Here is a 19,131-nt window from a genome sequence, read left to right as displayed (position 1 = left end):
ATCACTGAGATAGATAAATAGATAATATAGTATCAGGTACAAGTGCTATGCTATACTAAAAATGATGTGAAGACAAATATAGCAGGGTGAGGAAATGAAGAGTGATGTGAAATGCTTTTTAGGACTGGATAGTAGGGCAGCCTCTTGGAAGGTGACAGGACTACATCCGGGGAGGGGTGAGTACATTCCAGGTGGAGAAGAACAAAAGCAAAGACTCCCTGGGCTCCATTAAAATGATGTCTAACCTTAATCTTACACTAATTTGTCACCCATTTGTGATAATGTGATTTATAATAAGAAATACATATTTGGTCTTTGTCTCCATTCCTAGTAAAAAAAGCTTCTAAAACCTTCAAAATTCCCTTGGTGAGAGAGATAATGTTGTCTCTTGATATGTTAATGAGGTTGCTTTTGTAAAGCCCTTAGGTCATCTAAGAAAGTGAGCTGGTCATCAGGGGATCCAACCCTGTGATTGGAGGGTTGGCACTCACAGTCCCACCCTCCTGGCCTCTAGAGAGCAAAGAGGGGTTGGAGGTTGACCTGGTTGCCAATGGCCAATGATTTAATCAATCATGCCTCTGGAATGAAGCTTCCATAAAATCTCAAAAGGATGGTGTTCATAGAGCTTCTGGGAAGCTCTTCATCCTTCCCACATACATTATCCTACACATCTCTTCAACAGGAAGTTCATCTGTATCCCATATGGTATCCTTTTATAATAAACCAGTAATCTGGTAAGTAAAATGTTTCTCTGAGTCATGAGCTACTCTAGCAAATTAATCAAACCTGAGGAGGGAGTCATGGAAACTTCTGATTTATAGCTGGTCAGTCAGAAGCATAGGGAACAATCTGGACTTATGACTGGTGTCTGAGATCCAAGACAGTGCTTGTTGGTACCTCCAATCTATAGCCAGTAGGTCCAAAGCACAGGTGACAACCTGGACTTGTGACTGGGGAGGACTTGTAGGACTGCACCCTTAACCTGTAGAATCTTTGCTCTCCATGGTTAGTAGTGTCAGAATTGATTTAAATCATAGGATACCCAGCTGGTTTCTGCGAATTGCTTCTTGTTTGTGGATTTGTTGGAAGTGGATCCAGGAATCCAAAAGACATCTGTTCTTCAGGCCACTGGGACTATCAGTTTGCTTAGGATACTGCTTTACTTAAATAATCTTGTGATTAATGGGCTGCCAGGGACTTCCCTGGGAGCAGAGAGCCCTAGGAGGTTTAAACAGTTAAGTAGCTGATGGGCATAGATTGCAGCTGAGCCTCCCAAGTCCCCCTCCTCCTTTTCAGTGGGCATGAGGTTCTCTGATCAGGTGGGTCCCTGCAGAGTCACTGCATTGTTTTTTTTAGCCCTTTTCAGCTTCCCTGAAAGTGTTTTTAGGGTAAACAAAGGTTACTTATAGGACTCAAGACATTTGGAAAAGAAATGCTTCTTAGTGTGGAGTTAGGGCTCAAAGGAGTGTTGTCAGAGTTAGAAAGGCAATCTCTAAATCCAGTCCAGAGGGTTTGCAAATGGCCCTGTTTACAAATAGTAGGCACTTTGTTAGTTCCCTTTGAATACCTGGCCCTCCTGAGACCTGTGATAGTGTGCAAATGGGTGCGCAGAGAGAAAGGGCAAAGAAATGAGATTTTAGCCACAGAGGTCTATAAAATTTTGGGATAATGTGTTACATTTTTACCAAAGTACTTTCAGTCAATTCATTCAGCAAACATTTATGTGCAATGCTAGCAGGGAGATGCCGTGGATTCAAATATGAATAAAATATAGCAGGTGTTTTTTAAAGCAGCTCACATTCTGGCAGGGAAGATAGAAACATAAATAATTGTAAAGGACTGTGGTAGGACTATAATGGGGCTGTGTACAAAGTCTGGAGGAGTGGAGAGGAGAAAACAGTCCCCAAAGGCTTTTCACAGGAAGTATAACTGAGCGGAGGTCTTGAAAGGAGGCAGGAAATTCTTTTTGGGATAAGGCAGGGGTGTGGAGGGAAGGGAACAATTTCAAGTCAAGGCAATAGTAAGTGCAAGGTTGTGGAGGCAAGTAGGGGGCAAAAATGATTGGGGCTCACTACACCACAGTGGCCAGAGCATAGGTTATGTATTATTGATGAAATGTTTTTTCAGTCCTTAGTGTAAATGGTCATTTGTCAAACTAGGTCCTTTGTGCTGAATTCTGTAGGCAGTAGGGAGATATCCAGGGTTCTCAGGAATGAGCAGATCATCTTCTTCGAGAAAGATGATGGGGGTGGAGGCCAGGGAAGTGTGGAGAGTGGACTGGATGGAAAAGCAGACAGGGAACTCACATTGTACTGAAGGAATGTAATTTCTAAGGTGTTGAACTAGGACAGGTCAGTGGGAGAGGACAAGAGGGCACCTGTGTGAAAAACATGCGGGTGAGGAGAGGGGAGGGTCCCTAAGGTGGTGCTGAGGTTTTTAGATTGGGGCGCTGACTTGGCAGCTATTTCTAACAGTGACTGAAAATCCTGGAGGAGGATCCTATGTGGAGGGAAGAGGAAAGGAACAGAGAGAGGAGGATCAGAAATCAGGCGTGTTGTCTTTATGGCACCCATGGCTGGGACCTTCAGATGGAGAAGCCTCTGGTTTTAGGAACTAAGGGTTGAATTCAGAAGTATTGAGATAAATCAAACCTCTCATCATAGACTTCAGCATTTTCCTCTCCTGACTCCTACTGACACAGACAGGAGGAGACTAAGGCAAAGGATGGAAACTTGGGATTCACTGACTTAGGGCTTTTTTTACAGGCTGTTTTACTATTGGTGGGTTTGATACCATTCTTAATAATATTATTATTTTATGAAGAAGGAACTCATGTGCATGGTTCAGAATGCAAAGCTACGAAAGGGTATATGCCGTGAGTACTGACTTCCTTTCTCTCCTCTGCCCCTTTGACACGTACTTCTCCCTCCCTGGAGGCAGCCGCTGCTGCCTGTTTCCAGTGCATCCTTCCAGAAACACCCTAAACAGACAAAACCCTCAGGAAAGATCCCTCTAATCCTTATGTGTTGCAAAGCCCAAGTTCCTCCCTGGCTGTGTAGCCTGAGTCTACGGGACACTATACAGGGAGTGCCGTTCCCTGCCGGAGCACTTCTACAGCCATCATCTTTGTAATGAAATCCCATTTCCTCAATTGAAAACCAATAAGAGGGCAGATCCTTCAATTTGTGAAGTTCCACTTGGCCACTGTGTTTAGTGCTCTGACCTGCTTCTAAGTAACTGGCTTCCATTGCTGAGCTGTTGCAGGGGAGGTGGTGCTAATGGGACAAAGTTGGTCCCTGAAGATGAAGGTAGAAATGGGAATGAAAGCAGCAAGAAGGCATTATCTGAGAAAAAGAATTTTATTTTTCTTTTCAGTCTGGGTAGAACATATTTTGATGTCACAGCTTTCAACACACATTGGGTTTTAAACATGTCTTTGGCTTGTTCTTGCATTTTACAATTTAAAGACTCTGGATTCTCTCAACTTGGCCAGATAATGGGACTTGAATTTTAAAAAATGATAGCAGATTGGACTGGTTTCCTGAGGAAAGTTTTCTGGCCTGGAGGACTACAGAGAAAGTCCTGGAGAGTCAGTGACTCCTGGCTACCTTGGTGGGAGGGGGTGCTTTTCTGCATCCTGGACTGAAAGGTGCCCGTGCTGCTGGAAGTGGGGAGGTACTCTTGCTCTTTCCCCTCTTGAGGAGCGCCTGAAGCTGTGATTTGGCACTGTTTTGTTGTGTAGCTGCATGCCTTGATCAGTTGTGATCGCAGGCAACTTTGTCACTACTTGAGTATTGAAATTTGTAAATGATTTTCTTTAAACACTCAGTTGGGTCAAATTCAAGGTTATTCCAATAATAGCACCCCTCTCACTCAGTGGAATGAGAGTGAAAGATGCAGAGTTCCAAGTTGCACATGTGTGTGAAATTCACCCAGCATGTGGGTAGTGGCAGAACAAAAGTTTGAGAAGCCCCATAATCTCCTGGTTCCTTTTTGCCTCTCTGGGAAGTCCACTGTGGGCTGTGTCATATTGCATCCCATGGCCTCCTCATCTTCTCTTAGGAAGGGGTTTTTCTTTTTTTTCGAACATTTTTTTGCTTTTATTTCTTTTTTTTAAAGATTTTATTTATTTATTTTTTAGAGAGGGGGAGGGGAGAGAGAGAGAGAGAGAGAGAGAGAGAGAGAGAGAGAGAGAGAGAGGGAGAGACATTAATGAGTGATTGCTGGGGGTCATGGCCTGCAACCTAGGCATGTGCCCTGACTGGGAATCGAACCTGTGATGCCTGGTTCTCAGCCTGCACTCAATCCACTGAGCTACACCAGCCAAAGCTAGGAAAGGGTTTTTCAATACCGTCACTTTGATATTCTGGGCCAGGTAATTCTTTGTTCTGGGGAGCTGTCCTGTAGGATGTCTGGTGGCATCCCTGGCCTCTACTCATTAGATGTCAAGCACATCCTTCACTCCTGTTAGATATGACAAACGAAAATGTTTTCAGATATTGCCAAATGTCCCCTGTGAGAGCCACTGTTCTAGAAGAAGAAATCTGACAGGTCACATTACCATTGCTTCTCTGTCTGCTAATTATTGGGCTGCTTCCTCTTAGAAGCGATCTGCAGACTTTGTTTTCCTTCTAAAACACCAATCTGAGTACAACATTCCCTTGTTTAACTTCTGATGGTTCCTTGTTAATGTAAAGAAAAAAGTCTAATCTCATCAAACCACGCCTTCTGCTTCTCTTTCTGCCCCTTCCAAAACCTTACAATCTAGCCACACTGGTCTTCTCACCACCCCCACGAGCCTGCTGAGTCACACCTCCATCTCTTGCATGGGTGGTTCATTCTGCCTGGAATGGCTCTGGTAAAATCCTTTAATTATCCAGGATTAAAGCTCAGTCTCACCCTTCTCTGTGAAGACTTTTCTAGGCAGAGTTTGATGTTCCTGTACTACTTTGCCTTACATCTGTTAATATTTTGGCACTCACAACACTATGTGGTAATCACTTGTTCATGTGTCAGTCTCTCTCATTAACTCAAGGCCATTTGGCAAAGGCAACACAAAAAAGAGTAAAAACTGAGTCCAAAGTGGGCTGAAACCATGAACAGCACCATCACTGGGAGGTACCAGGTGTGAGATAGACTCAAACTTCCAGACCCAACTGGAGATCCAGAGATCCGTGGAGTGAGGGAGCACGGGGAGTCCTGGGCACGCACCGTGCCGCAGCAGGGCCTCTTCCTGAAGAGATGCAGCCCTAGGCTGTGAGTGTCCTCCACTCATTCCAGTGGCTCTACTTGAATTTTAGGGACTGATGCTGGACGTCCCTCTATGGATAAGGTGTGTACAGCGTAGGCATGTGGCCTGACCGAGAATTGATTAAGCATGCAACATTTTGGTGTACGGGATAATGCTCCAACCAACTGAGCCACCTGGACAGGGCAAAATTATGAACTTTTAATGATGAAAATTTAAGTACCATTTGAAGCTATGAGGACAGGTCACTTGGGCCACCATCGGAAGAATAGACTTCTCTTCAAATCACACCCAGGAAGGGACAACCTGTTTTCCTCACCTATTTTGTTTTTGGGATAAAGATAATTTCAGAATAAAAAAGGGGTTATTCATTGTGAAGCTAAAGAAGAGTGGCAATGTGAAGGTTGTCCCCACCACCCCTTATTAAAGTGAGAGAAAGAAAAGAACAGAGGAAGGGAGGGGAAGAAAAAAAAGAGAGACCCACTTGCATCCTATATGGTGCTAAAAAATGTACGTTCTTTTTTCTCCTTTGGGTAAATAATCCTGAATATTATCCCACCAAAAAGGCAAGAAAGCTCATTGCCTTATCTGTAAAAGTAACACCACTTAATGACATGTTCTAAGTTATATTTAAACTTTTTAAAATATTACATTAAGAAATAATTCACATGGACAATAGTGTGGTGATTGCTGGGGGGAGGGGTTTATAAAAGGGACTAAATGGTAATCAAAAAAATACAATAAAGATTTTTAAATTCTTTACAAAATTTAAACTTTAAAAAATATGAATGAATAAAATTTTATATAAATACATTTTTAAAAAGAGAAAGAAGTAATTCTATGAGATTGGCAGCTTCTGACAAGCACTAGCACTGGGACTGTCGGGGGGGGGTGGGGGGGGGATGGGTGTGTTTTCATTTTCCATGTCTGAGGTGGGTGGGCACTCCCCCCGCTCCAGGGGGCGGGGAGTGGATCAGAGAGGAGGAACTTTTCTGCATTTGTCTGCAGAAGCTTTTTGCCAGAAGGTGGTGATGATTCAATTTAGGGAAGTCTTGGGCACACTGGGAGGAGAAGCAAGTTGGAGACAGGCATCTTTCCTTTACTCCCTGGTCTGATTTGGCCTGGTCTGGTCTCTAACATCAGGCTTCTGGTTTTCAGAGGGTGCTTTGAATTTCAGATGTATTTATCCTACTCCCCCAGCCTTGCTTTAGTTCATTTGGCTTTGCTTTCCTGGGCACTTCCTCCTAGGGGATCTGTGGTCTCTAGTCCTTTGTGTGCAGAGTGGACGTTGAATGTTTGTGAGCATGTGTACTTGGGTATACTATTCACAATGATATCTGTAGATGGTCAGTGGTATCTTAGAAATGCAGAGCTCTTTAATTAGAAACACAATTTAACAAAACCACATTCTCCTAGAGCCAAATTTTATGCTTTCCTTCAAAGCTGTACACTCATTGAGGTCTCAGAAATGAAAGATGGTAGGACAAGAAGGTATGACTAGGAAACTCCAGTCTTATTTTCTTCAATATAGGTCAAACCCTGCCCCCCACCTCCATCTAGATTTCTGGTTGGAGACCAGAGGTGGCCAGATGCCTGGTGATTCTTTACCGATGCTCACAGGAACATAAACCATTGCCCGGGGCAACATTGAAATACTCATCCATAGCACAACACCCTAACCCTTGTCCATTGTTCAGGGAGAAGCTACTGGGAATTTTAAATATAAACATATACTCTTTGAAGTCAAATCAGTACAATATCTATCTCTCCAGAAGACCTGTTGCCAAAGTAATAGGGCAATTTTGCATCATAAATCCCTTTTACAAATGCTTTAATGAAAACATTTAAAAATATTCATTCCATTTTATTTTTTAGATGTTGTACTTAACATACTAGTAACCAAAATATACTTGGCTCCGTGGGGTATAAACTTATCCCACCGAGGAGTTCCCGAAGGGATAACACTGGGGACTACACGGGGATGGCTGGCTGGTCAGCCCACCTGCTGTGGGCGTGTCACTCTCAAATCAAAGAGCAAACGTTCACCATCAGGAAATAACTCATGACACTAGTGACTAATATGTCCACATTTATTGCCATAATACAACTAAATGCCTTAGCATTAAGGAAAATATTTTTTTTTTGCCACAGCTAGCATTTTAGAAGCAATTAATGTTATTTTAAAATATAACTGTTTTAAGGTTTAACAAAGGTTTGGCAGTCAGGTGATTTTTTCTTATAATTGCTACTGTGTTTCAATTTTATAAGAAACATAAAAATGAATTATTTCTGGCAATATTTTTGTCTCTTTTAAATAAAGTAAGTGAATTTTATGCTGAGCCCTTGCCTGTTAGAGCATTACCCTCTCTAAAACTGGCAGCAGAGTCATTTACTTCCTTTTCTTGTGGTGAAGCCGTTAGTCCTCATTTGCTAAGTAATAATGTCAGCAGGTAAAGACGCAGGCTTTCAGATTTGTGAGAAGGGTTAGCTGCTCCCCTCTCGATTGAAGAGACGCCTCTCACTGGATCTGTAAGGAGAGGAAGAGTAGGATCTTTCCTTTCCCAACGCTCCCGATTGCTGACATCTGCGGGACTCTGGGTCTGTGCACGGTCCGACTCAAGCCCTGGCTCTTGTGGGTGATTTTAGTGTCAGGCCTGGCTGACGTCAAGTCTGGGCAAGGTCTTTCTGTGGAGCCGGGAGGATAAGCCAGAGCTTTGTAGACTTTAACCTTCATGCCTATGAGCTCTGTTCAGCTTAAACTTGCTCCTTCCCGTAGGACACCTGTGCCGTGCCAAGCTTCCTGCCCAGCCAACTGGCTCCCTCCACAGTGCTATTTCCATTTTTTTGTTGTTCAGGATTGCAAGCAGCATTATTGCAGCGATTCTCAGAAAATGGCATGTTCTCTGAAAGCCTATCCCATCTGGCCTCTGTTTCCTGCACTTTAACCCAGACCTCACAACCTCAGCGTAGCAGCCACTTTACCCCTCAGTTTGGTTGGGGCTACAACCAGGGCCAATTAAGATGTTAAAGGCTCTAAGACCTGAAAATATTGTCATCCCTTCCATCTTCCAACACAGATAATTTCAACAACAGCAGCAGTTATATATATAATGTGAGATATCTCACATAATATATATATTAACTGCTAATAACAAACATGTATATATCAACTATTATGTGCCAGGAACTATTTTAAGTGTTGTATGTGGATGAACTCAGTACTCACAACAATGCTTTGAATTCTTACCATTATTACTGTGGATAATATTATTGTTTATGGATGAAGAAACCAAGGCACAGAATGGTTAAGCAACTTGCCCAAGGTCACACAGCTAGAAATTGAGGGAGTTCAGCATTTAAAGTCAGGAAGTAGTGCCAAGCATCTGTGGGAATAACCACTATTTTATGGGAAGTAGTAGTACTAAACAGAAAAACTCAAAACATATGTATGCTGAAGCTGAATAGCTTCTTTCTTGGTTTTCTAATTACAAATTTTGTATAAGGTAGTAAAATGATACTTTCTTACTTCAGTTTGGTGGCCCTGCCTTGACAGAGCCCTAAGTACTATGTGTGCCTATTGAGTGGTCCAGTCCAACTACCAGCTTGTTAGAAGCCCCTCCTCTCCTTTGATCTTCACAGGGCTGGTTCCTCACCAGCATGCAGTCATGCACAGAGGAGGCTGCTGTGTCCCTGTCCTCAGGCAGAAGGACCTTTGGATACCAAGTCTCCAAATCCAGTCCCCTCTACGGCTCTCAGTGTGACTGGTGGCAATCCACTTAACCTCCCTGTGTGAGGGATGATGAAATAAGGCTTTGATCTTTGAAGAGAAAAAGGCTTTATATAAATACCAAAGACTCCACTCTCACTTGGCACCTTTAGATTCATGTGGAGGCTGATGTGCCTCATAAAATTCCAGCGTCTCCTTAGTTACAAGGCCACATTCCTAGGCCTGGACTCCCAAGTTTTCAATCATAATATTGCGTCTAGTTCTGCAAAGTGCCTAAAAGCAAAAATAACCCTGAAGACTTTTTACGGAGACTTCTGTCTCAAGTGCTCCAAGCACTCTAACAATAGACATTCTATAAAAACAAAATAACCTTGTATGTTTTTAAAACCTGTGCATTTTCAAACTAAACTTGTACCCTATGTGCCTGCTGGAACCCTATTTTTGTTCTTGTTGGCAGTTACTGGTAGCAGCTTAGGACAAAACATATTCTATATTTAATTTTTTAAATTTTAATTTTTTGGCAGATGAAAAGCAGGATTGCCTTTTGGCACTGTTCCAGATTCCCAAGGTGTGCCTTCCTTTTGTGGTGTCTACAATCCATTATGAGCATCCACTCCTAGCTCATAGTTCATGTTCTGTCAGTGTCAGAGAGTTAGTGTTAAATATCTTCAGGTATGGAAGACTGAAATTGACCTGGGAGAAGTTTTTAGGAGTATTTGTATTTTTAAATTGCAAGTTCAGAAGAAATTCAAAATGATTAAATTTTGGGGGGGCAAGGAAGAGGTGCCACCCACTGTCCATACCCTTTACTACCATGTAGGCAAGTACACCCATGGGCAGGCACAGTAGCCACCACCGTAGAGAAGGAAAGAGGGACCTGACACCTTCCACACACGTGTGCCCGTCTAGCATGACACCACTCAGCTCCGTGAGGTAGGCAGGATCGTCACCGTTTTATAGGTGGCAATTTCAAGGTTCAAAGAAATCAGGTATTTTCTCTGTGGTCACACCACTAGGAAATAGCAAAACAAAGATCTAGTCCAAAGCCCTACACTGGAAATCAGGAAAATGATACTTAGATTCACTTTACCTCTACATGGAGCAATAGAGCCCCATCATCCCCACTCTGTTCAGTTGAGTTCAAAAAGCGGTCATGGAGTGTCTCTTAGGTGCCAGGCCTTCATAATAACTGGGCACCCAAAGATGAACATGGCATGACCTTTGTCCCGAGAAGCTTACTGCTTCTTGTTTAGGTACTAGCATGTCTTCCCAAAGGGCAAAACTTATCATGCAATAGCCTTAGGTGTAAGTATAATTTAATGTAATATGATGAATAATACATAACTTGTTGGGAACTTATGTTTAATGCATTATCTTACTACATTGTTTAGGAGCTCTATGACATAGAGACCCCCTATAATCTTCATTTTATAGCTGAGAAAACAATACATCTATGCTGTCCAATAGGGTAGAGATGTGGCTATTTAAACTTACTACTTAAAATTAAACTATAGATGTAGTTCTTCAGTAGTGCTAGCCACATTCCAAGTGCTCAATAGCCATCCTTGCCAAGTGGCTTCCATAGAGGACAATGCAGATATAGTACATTTCCATCTCGGCAGAAAGTCCTATTGCACAGTTCTGCTCTGAGGAATTTGCCTATGGAGGAATGTGAGAATGGACTTAGGTCTGAATCCGGAGTATAAGCTTTTAACCATTATGTTGTATTGCCCACTGAATAGTTAGTGAAATTTAGGAGGGGCAGGGAAAGAGATAAAAATCTCTTATTTCTCTAAGAAACAAGAGCTATTTGAGACTCTGGAATGGTAGGGAACCAGAGACGTACTGACAGTTTCCCTAGCAGGTGTTTTTGTTGGTTTGTTTTCATCTGTTTGTTTGTGGTACCTGCAAGAACTGGAAGTTTTCTTTTTCACTGCTCAGGAAATTTAGGACTTGCTGTTAGCACTTTTATGGAACCATAGGTGACTTGCTAAAAGCTGTACTAAAATTATGCCTTACTTACTTTTAAGCCTCACTTTCTATCAGAGTACCTGGTTCACAATAGGCACACAGTGAATGCTTCTTGAACTAAATTTCACAAAAGATAACTATAGTATTTTCTGCAGTCTCAAAAGAATAGTAGTGCTGAAGAATGACATCAGTGGCCTTCCTTATGATTCCTAAGGGAAAAAAAGTAAAATAAGACTTTCTCCTGGGCCCTATGCAGATCCTCAGCTTTGTAAAAAGAGGGCCACAGATGTGTTTATTTACCCTGTGACAGGGATATAGGAGGGAATGATGGCAAGAGCTGCCTATAATATGGGCTGGATTATACAGAAAGCTATTTTCAATCTAAACTGCAGAAACTCTGCATACAGCTCCAAAGTGAGCACTGAAAAAAAAATCGCCTCATTACCAAATTAATTCCTTGTATCATCTCCTTAGTGCAGGGAAGACAAACCTAGTCACCCTCTTTTCAACGCATCCTGGTGTGTTATCCCAGATGACTTGCGCTTACCCACCAAATGTTGTATGACAGCGGAAAAAAAGCCCTATTTTGGCTCCCAGCTCATCCTCCTGCTTCTTTTCATCAATGCAAACCGCTCCACCACGCCCACTCATCTTCCTTTCCTTCGCTTTGTGATTTAGCTAAAGTGTTGGCTTCTGTGTCATTTAGAACAAACAAAACCTACAGAAATATGGTTTAAAAGACAGATGCGCTGATTTGGGATGGGAAGCAAATGTTGGATGCTCACTCACTGCTTCTTAAAGGCTTTAATTCACAGCAGGAATAAAAATGAGTTGTCCAACATGTAACACAAGCAGTCAGCTTTGAAAACTGATAAGAGGGGGAGAAAATGCTGGACTCATTTTGAATTTGAATTTAACTACCAGGATCCTTGTTCCTCCGAGCCGCAAAATGATGGCGACTTTCTTGGAATGATTTAAGAATCCCCTGGAGGCTTGTTGCCCAGGCCCTTTGTAGGCCCATTTCAGCAGGCCTTTTAGAGTCCTTCGAACAGGGCATGTCAGAGAAGATTCCAATTCAGAGCAGCCACAGTTTAGTGCCTGATATCAGCTTGAGCTTCTCATTCACTCTCCTTTTTTCCCCCCACAAGGAGACATGATGTTTTACAGTGTTAACGGCTTTGAAAGGTCTTACATTTCTCGTGAACAGAGTGCTTTTGTGAAAAGGGCTCTGAAAAGCATTATTCAGGTGAAAATACATCAAAGGAATGTGAGTTAAAAAGAGAAAAGTTTGCCGATGTAGAGATTGGAGGCAGCATGTGCTGACAGGTGCAATTATAGCCAAATAATCGAATCTTTTAAGAGAGGTCTGGTGAGATAAGGCGATAGCTGTGGAATTTCATCGGAAACCTGTGCATAAGTAGGTGCTCAGGTCCAGTTTTGGATGCCATAACCAATGCAGGGGAACTGCTCTAACTGCTGGACATAATAACTATTGCACTTCGTAAAATAAGGCGAAATGGCATGCTGTCAGTCCAACAGAACTTAATTGATACAAAAGTTGGAGAGAAGGCTTAGTCTTCTTGCCTGGGCTCCCCATAGTCTGGAACCTCTTTTAGCCCTAGAGAGTTGTAGTCAACCCAGCTTCTAAGTCCTCCAGTCTGAAAGAAACTCAAGAAAGTGTCAACTTTTCAAAATTAATTAATCGCTTCTATTAATAATATTAAAGATCTTTTTATTTCAGTTTCCTTTGTCTACTACCAGTGTGTTAGTAGAAGACACTGGGGTGGAGAACCATCTGGTGTTTCCGAGCATGCTCCACTAATGTCATAAAAGATAGTAACCTTCTTTCTGGTCTTGAAATATTAGGTGCTTTAAGCCATGGCTCAAGGAGAAGCGAGTTGCTGTATGCAGTGCTTCTGCACTTGCTCAGGAGTCTCTGCAGCAATTCTTCCTTGGGTTCTCTGCAGGGAGACAGGGCTGAGAAGTGGGCACAGACTCTTGAAATACAGTGACCGTTTCTACTTATAATGGGGCAAAGGGCACCCCCTCACATGCCATTAATGCTTCTGTTAGACCATCTTGCTTCAGGGTTTCATTCTCATTCTTTTGTTTTAATCCTCACCAGAGGATATGTTTTCATTTTATTTTTTAGAGAGAGGAAGGGTGGGGCTGGGGAGATTGACAGAGAGAGAGAGAGAGAGAGAAATGTTGATAAGTTGCCCCCCATACACACCCCAACCAGGGAGCAAACCCGCAACCTAAGGGATGTGCCCTGATCTGGGATCAAACCCATGATCTTTTGGTGCGTGGGACAACACTCCAACCAAATAAGCCACCTTGGTGGCCAAGGCTAGGCTTTCATTCTTAATGAAACAATATAATTTAAGCTGGTAGGTTGTATGATTTTTTTCTTTCAAATTTATAATTCTTCTTTTCTTTTTTGATGTATAGTTGGATTACCTTGTCATTATAATACTATTAAAGATTCTTAAATTGGTATAGGTTTCTGATAATGGATTTTTAACTTAAAATCCAGGTGAAAGCTCTTTTTCTACCACAGAGAATTAACTCCTTAATGTCTTTGGATCTCCTGTATTTCCCTTCCTCTTTTCAATAGCCAGCTTTTCACTTTCCTTTCTAACCTTTAGACTCCATCAGGGCCTAGGCAGATAGAAGACTTTTTCTGCAGCAGCCTTCCCCAAATGTTTAACAAGCTCAATAGTAAATCCAGTATTGCACCAAGAATTCACCAGCACAGTAACCATGACCTTCCCTATTCTCACATTGTGAAGCACTCAGTACTGAGCCCCCCATAGCAAGCATTTCATATGTGTTAGCCACAAAAGTTGTTTTTGTTTCTGTTCACCTTGCTTACTTATACCATGACCTAATGCCATCTTCAGTATTTCCCTAGTGTTTGACATCTTGTCTAATTTTGGAATTATTGTTGTCACATTTTCTGCCTGAATCAGTGGGGTGCTTTAGTATTTACATCATAGGCTACAGTGAGGGTATTCAGATTTATCCATGGTGGGCCACTTGATCCTAATTCCAGCAGGGGTGCAGAGTGCATGACCTTTTAAAAAAAACTGATCATATGAGTGAGTCTGTAGGGTCCACTCCTAGTATGGAAGTAGTAGATTTGCAGCAAAATTGAATGCAGATGGAGGAAAAATTAGCTACCTAGTGACATTTCTATCACCTCCTTTCATCTTTCTTCAGTATTAATTATATGGTTCCAGTGGAATTAAACTTGAGCTGCTCAAAATTGCATAATCACATTCAGCTTCAGCTTCAAGTACTAGTTGCTTAAACAAGGCTAGCAGAGCTCCTAGCATCATTAGTTGTGAACTGGATCTCCATTCTAGCTGTATTGTATCATCACCCACAGAGCTTTTTGAAAAATACAGATGCCCAGGTCTATCCCAAAAAGTCAGACTGAATTGGCGTTAGGTAGAACCCACCCACTGATATTTTTAAAAAGGCTCCTCAAATAATATGGAGGGTTGAAGACCACTGAATGGCCATGAAAGAGACTTTGGACATACTGACTACATTTTACTTTGCTAACTAACTTGGTTGAACTCTCTTCCTCACAACCTAAGGCCCACCAAAAATACATGCTAAAACATTAGAGCAGTACAAGTGAAAATAATAGATAAATCTGATTTCAAACCTTGTCTCTATCTCCTATTAACAGAGGGACCTTGGAAAGGATGCTTAAATTTACTGACTGTTAACTTCCCATTTGTCAGCTGGGAATAGTAAGACTTCTTTGTAAGCCAAGATTAAAATAATGATGTGATATGAAAACATTTAGTACAGTACCCTGCACACAATAACAGTGCAGTATATGTTAGCTTTTAAAAAAATGCTGTCTTTAATTTCTTCATGTGTACAATGAGGAGCTTGGATATCTTTTAAGTTCCCCTAATCACTGAGTCTCATTCTTTGCCTTAAGCATTATGATTGGGAACAAAAACAACAACAGCAGCACATATCATCCTTTACAAATTCAGTTTATGTGCAAGAAGGAAGCTATTAGCACACAGTTGACAGGGAATGAATTTGGAGTTTCTTTTAGTATCACATTCACGTGTCTCATTTGGCCGCTCTTTCAACTTGATGTGTCTGTGAAGTGGCTGGCCGATGCTGGGGAAGTGGTATCAGTTGTGGGACAAGATTTTTTGATTGAGTAATGCCATCTGTTTTATGGGGGCATCTGTCTTGTGCCTTTGACCACCATTCACTTGCTTCAACCACATGACCATCCAACCTACTTTATACTTGTAATAATGACGGTAGCACCTGGCATTTATATTATAGCACCTGTTTGATGTGATACACTTCAGAGAAGCCAGGTAAAATCAGGAAACATCTTTCAATTACTGCCTGGCTAATTGGTTTTTGTAAAGAAAAAATATTGCTGTCTCTTGATCTATTCCCAGAGAGTCATAGGGTACATCATTCCAAGAGAGCTTGGTGTCAGGGAACAGTTTGTGATTCATGGAAATGACTCAGTAAGTCATCTGCCTCGCTAAATTGTGACACGTACTGCCTTTGCCTGTCATCTGGCCCAAATGGAAACTCAGGCAGATGAGCGAGGTTCTAAGCTTGCGTTGTTATCTACTTCTGGCTAACCAAAGCAGAGGACTAGGAGGGTCAAGGGATTGCTTGTGTTGTAGGCAGATAACTTGTCTGTGGGAAAGGCTGCTTGGATAATGATGCAATCTTCTACTGTTTCCTGGTGGCTAGCAATGGATAACATGAAATGCATTTTAACTGAAGGGTTAAGAGCAAGAGTTTAGGAATCATGAAAAGCTGGAGTCAAATTTTTTATCACTATCTATAGCAAGAGTCAGAAAAATTTTCTATATAGAGCCAGCTAGGAAATATCTTAGGCTTTGTGGGCCATATGATCTCACTTACAACTACTCACCTCTGCTGTTATAGTCAAAAGAGGCCCCAGACAATACAGAAATGAATGGGTATGGCTGTGTTCTAACACAACTTTATTTACAAAAACAGGCAGTGGGCCAGATTCGGTCTGTGGCTGTAGTTTGCTCACCCCTGATCTACAGGATCTTGCACTAATAAGTTACTTTAATCCTATAAGTGTCTTTTGAGGATTAAAAAGAGATAATGTATGTGATAAAACACTTATCATGTGCTTGGTGTAAAGTAAGCACTTGAAAATAGTAGTTGCTATTATTTTATTAAAATGTTACATATCATAATTTAAGATGCCACTGATTGTAAGGTACATCTGTATTTCAGAGTTGTTAAAATGTGATGAAAAGTCTTAGAATTGATTAAATCAACAATAATTAATTAGAGTAACAAGTTTACATTAAGGATTTTAAGTCTTGTTCTACCAGTGGTAGTTTAAAACTTCTAGTGTAACATTTCTTTGTGATGTTTTTCTTATCAGAGACACGTGTCACGAGCTCCTGGGACATGTTCCACTGCTTGCAGATCCTAAATTTGCTCAGTTTTCCCAGGAAATAGGCCTGGCATCTCTGGGAGCATCAGATGAAGACGTGCAGAAGCTAGCCACGGTCAGTTTATTTTCAGCTTAAAAAACTGTTCTTCTTATGTCCATTTGTAAGGTAGAGAAAGCTCTAGCCTCATCAATTATGAATTTTAAGGCAGACATTCTGGATACGGCATGGTGACTTTATCTTTTCCCATGTTGTGTTTTTTTGAAGAGTGTATTTTTGGCTTATTAACCATCCAAATACTAGTATTTTATTCTTCTCATTCAGGGGTCGGCTAAATAGTAAGTATTGTAGCCTTGCAGCTCATGAGGTATTCATCACAACTACTCAGCTCAGTGACTATGATGCAAAAGCAGCCACAGATGATATGTAAATGAATGAATATGGCTGTGGTTTAATAAAACTTTATTTACAAAAAGCTGGTGGTGGGCCAGATTTGGCCTGATGCTATAGTTTGCTGACTCTCATTTTAGTTCAGTGTTAATTTCCTAGAAATATTAATAATAGTAAAAGGTATACATTTATTATTGTGTTTGGGATTATGGCTTTGATTAGTTGCTATGGTTGTGGTCAGACCCAGTTTGAGTCAGCAATTAGAAGCTCAGGCTAAACAATTATGATATGTATAAAACCAGAAAAACATTTAATAGATGCAATGGTCTCAGAGAGGTTCTTCTCAAAATATACAATATGAGAGTAAAGGTATAATATTGGCAGCTACCTTTAAGATGCTGAAGAGCCAGATCTGTCAAATTCATATGACTTATCTTAGCCTATTTTTAAGGAGCTGAGGGTAAGAAAGAGTTGGTTTAACAAACTCCCTTACCTACGAGGGCTAGTCAGGTAGCCTAAATGAGCAAATCTACTTGAGGAAGAAAAAATGGGATCTCAAGTTGTATTTGACAGATACACATTGATGTCATAGTAGGTATGCAAGAATACTCTTTGCTGCCACTATTAAGTTTTTTCTTATATTTCCAAAGACATATAGCCCTTCAGCATATCTCTTACCTCCTACTTTTGATAGAGATATGGGAACTGGCAAATATTTCCCTACCAAAAGAGGAAGAGCAGTGAAAAGCCACGAGGTTGGGGTAGCACGGCCCTAAGTTGGGGCTGGTGGGGCCTGCAGTGGCTCTGGGAGGGCACCAGTCTTCTTTGTCAGAGGGCTGGTCCTTGCTTCCCGCTCACGGCTGCCAGACAAAGATGCAGGCCTCTGTGTGGCCAGACCTCTGACTTTTTGAGAGACTGGCCTTATAGATTTCCAGATAGAATTGAATGACTTTTGAAGTTTTGGCTCATAAAACATCTACCATTTTGAGCCGGGGAAAATATATTTGTAGACAGAATCAGGTTCTTGACTTATCAATTTCTTACCTTTGCCCCCGGGAGCATATCTCATCTATATTTACCATCTATTTTACTGCATAAGAAATAATCTCACAACTTAGTGGATTCAAACAATGAACATTTATTACCTCATCTTTTGGCTTGCTCATATTCTTTTAGAAGCTCACTCCAGCCCACACTTAAAGGCAGGGGGAGTTAGGCTTCATTTTTTGGGGAAAAGGACTGTCAAAGTGTTTGTGGATGTATTTTAAAACTATCCATCACACATGAGTGCTGTAGTTTAATTCTCAAACCTTGGATTTGGGTTTAAATTCCACATTTTGGAACATTTTCCATGCCTTTTAAATTTCCCTTGAAATGTTCTGGTTTCAGCCTTTGACCCCAACAGCTCATACTTTTGATTAGGGATGAATGTATTGCTTACTTGTCTGACTCTAAACAGCCACACCCTGGGATTTAACTCTGCCAGGTTGTGTGTGTGTCCAAAGAGAGGAGGAGAAGGAGGAGGAGGAGGAGGAGGAGGAGGAAGGTAAGACTTGATGAATGTGAATGAAGGTGAAGTCCAGTGAGTGAGTGATCTCGCTCTCTTCTTAAAAGAGACAAGAAAGGAGTTTTATTGTCCCTTATTTTCACACTCTGTCAAATGATGAATTAATTCTGTCATTCAAACTAACATGTATATTCAAAGAACATATGTTCTTCACATTTCAGACATTTATAGCCTACGTAGATAAAAACCAAGATTTTTCAGAGAAGAGAAAGTTTGTAATGAGTCTTGAAAGATGACAAAAAGTCAGCCAAGTGGTAGAGAGGGAAAGGGGGAACAGAAAGGTTTCAGCTGAAATAAGAAGTCTCTCTGGTTTGGGGCTCAGCAGGGAAGGTCTGCTCACCAGTGTTAAGGGGAGCGCTGAAGCCCAGGGTTGCCTTTCATATTCATTTTCTGTTGCTACCGATCATGCATGACTTAAAACTATACAAATTTGTCATCTTACAATTTCATAAGGTTAGAAGTTCAATACCATTCTCATCGTACTAAAATTAAGGTGTTGGCAGGGCTGTGTTCCTTTTGGAGGCTCCAGGGGAGGATCCGTGTCCTTGCCCACATTCCTTGGCTCATGGCTCTTGCCTTCCGTTTTCCAAGTAGCAACGTTGAATCTTTCTGACTTTTCTTCCATTTTCACATCTCTCTCTCACTGACTATAGCTGGGAAAGGTCTTCTACTTCTAAAGACTGATGAGACACATTAGGCCCACCTGGATAATTCACGATCATCTTCCCTTAATCATATCTACAAGGGCAATGTATTCACTGGGTCTGGGGATTAGGGTATGAACACC

At 41.4% G+C, this 19,131-nt stretch overlaps 1 protein-coding gene across 1 annotated transcript in view; it reads left to right on the top strand.

Annotated features, from left to right (window-relative positions):
- The window catches only part of TPH2 (tryptophan hydroxylase 2), a 95,433-nt gene that overhangs the window by 41,552 nt on the left and 34,750 nt on the right, over window positions 1-19,131 (top strand). Inside the window, exon 8 of the mRNA XM_028532422.2 lies at window positions 16,378-16,504. Coding sequence (XP_028388223.1) covers window positions 16,378-16,504 — 127 coding nt within the window. The remainder of the gene's footprint in view (window positions 1-16,377; window positions 16,505-19,131) is intronic.

The sequence above is a fragment of the Phyllostomus discolor genome, chromosome 2 (genome assembly GCF_004126475.2).
Source record: "Phyllostomus discolor isolate MPI-MPIP mPhyDis1 chromosome 2, mPhyDis1.pri.v3, whole genome shotgun sequence".
Lineage (NCBI taxonomy): Eukaryota > Metazoa > Chordata > Mammalia > Chiroptera > Phyllostomidae > Phyllostomus > Phyllostomus discolor.
The sequence above is the reverse complement of the archived record's forward strand: the minus strand, read 5'-3'. Positions and strand labels throughout refer to the sequence as shown.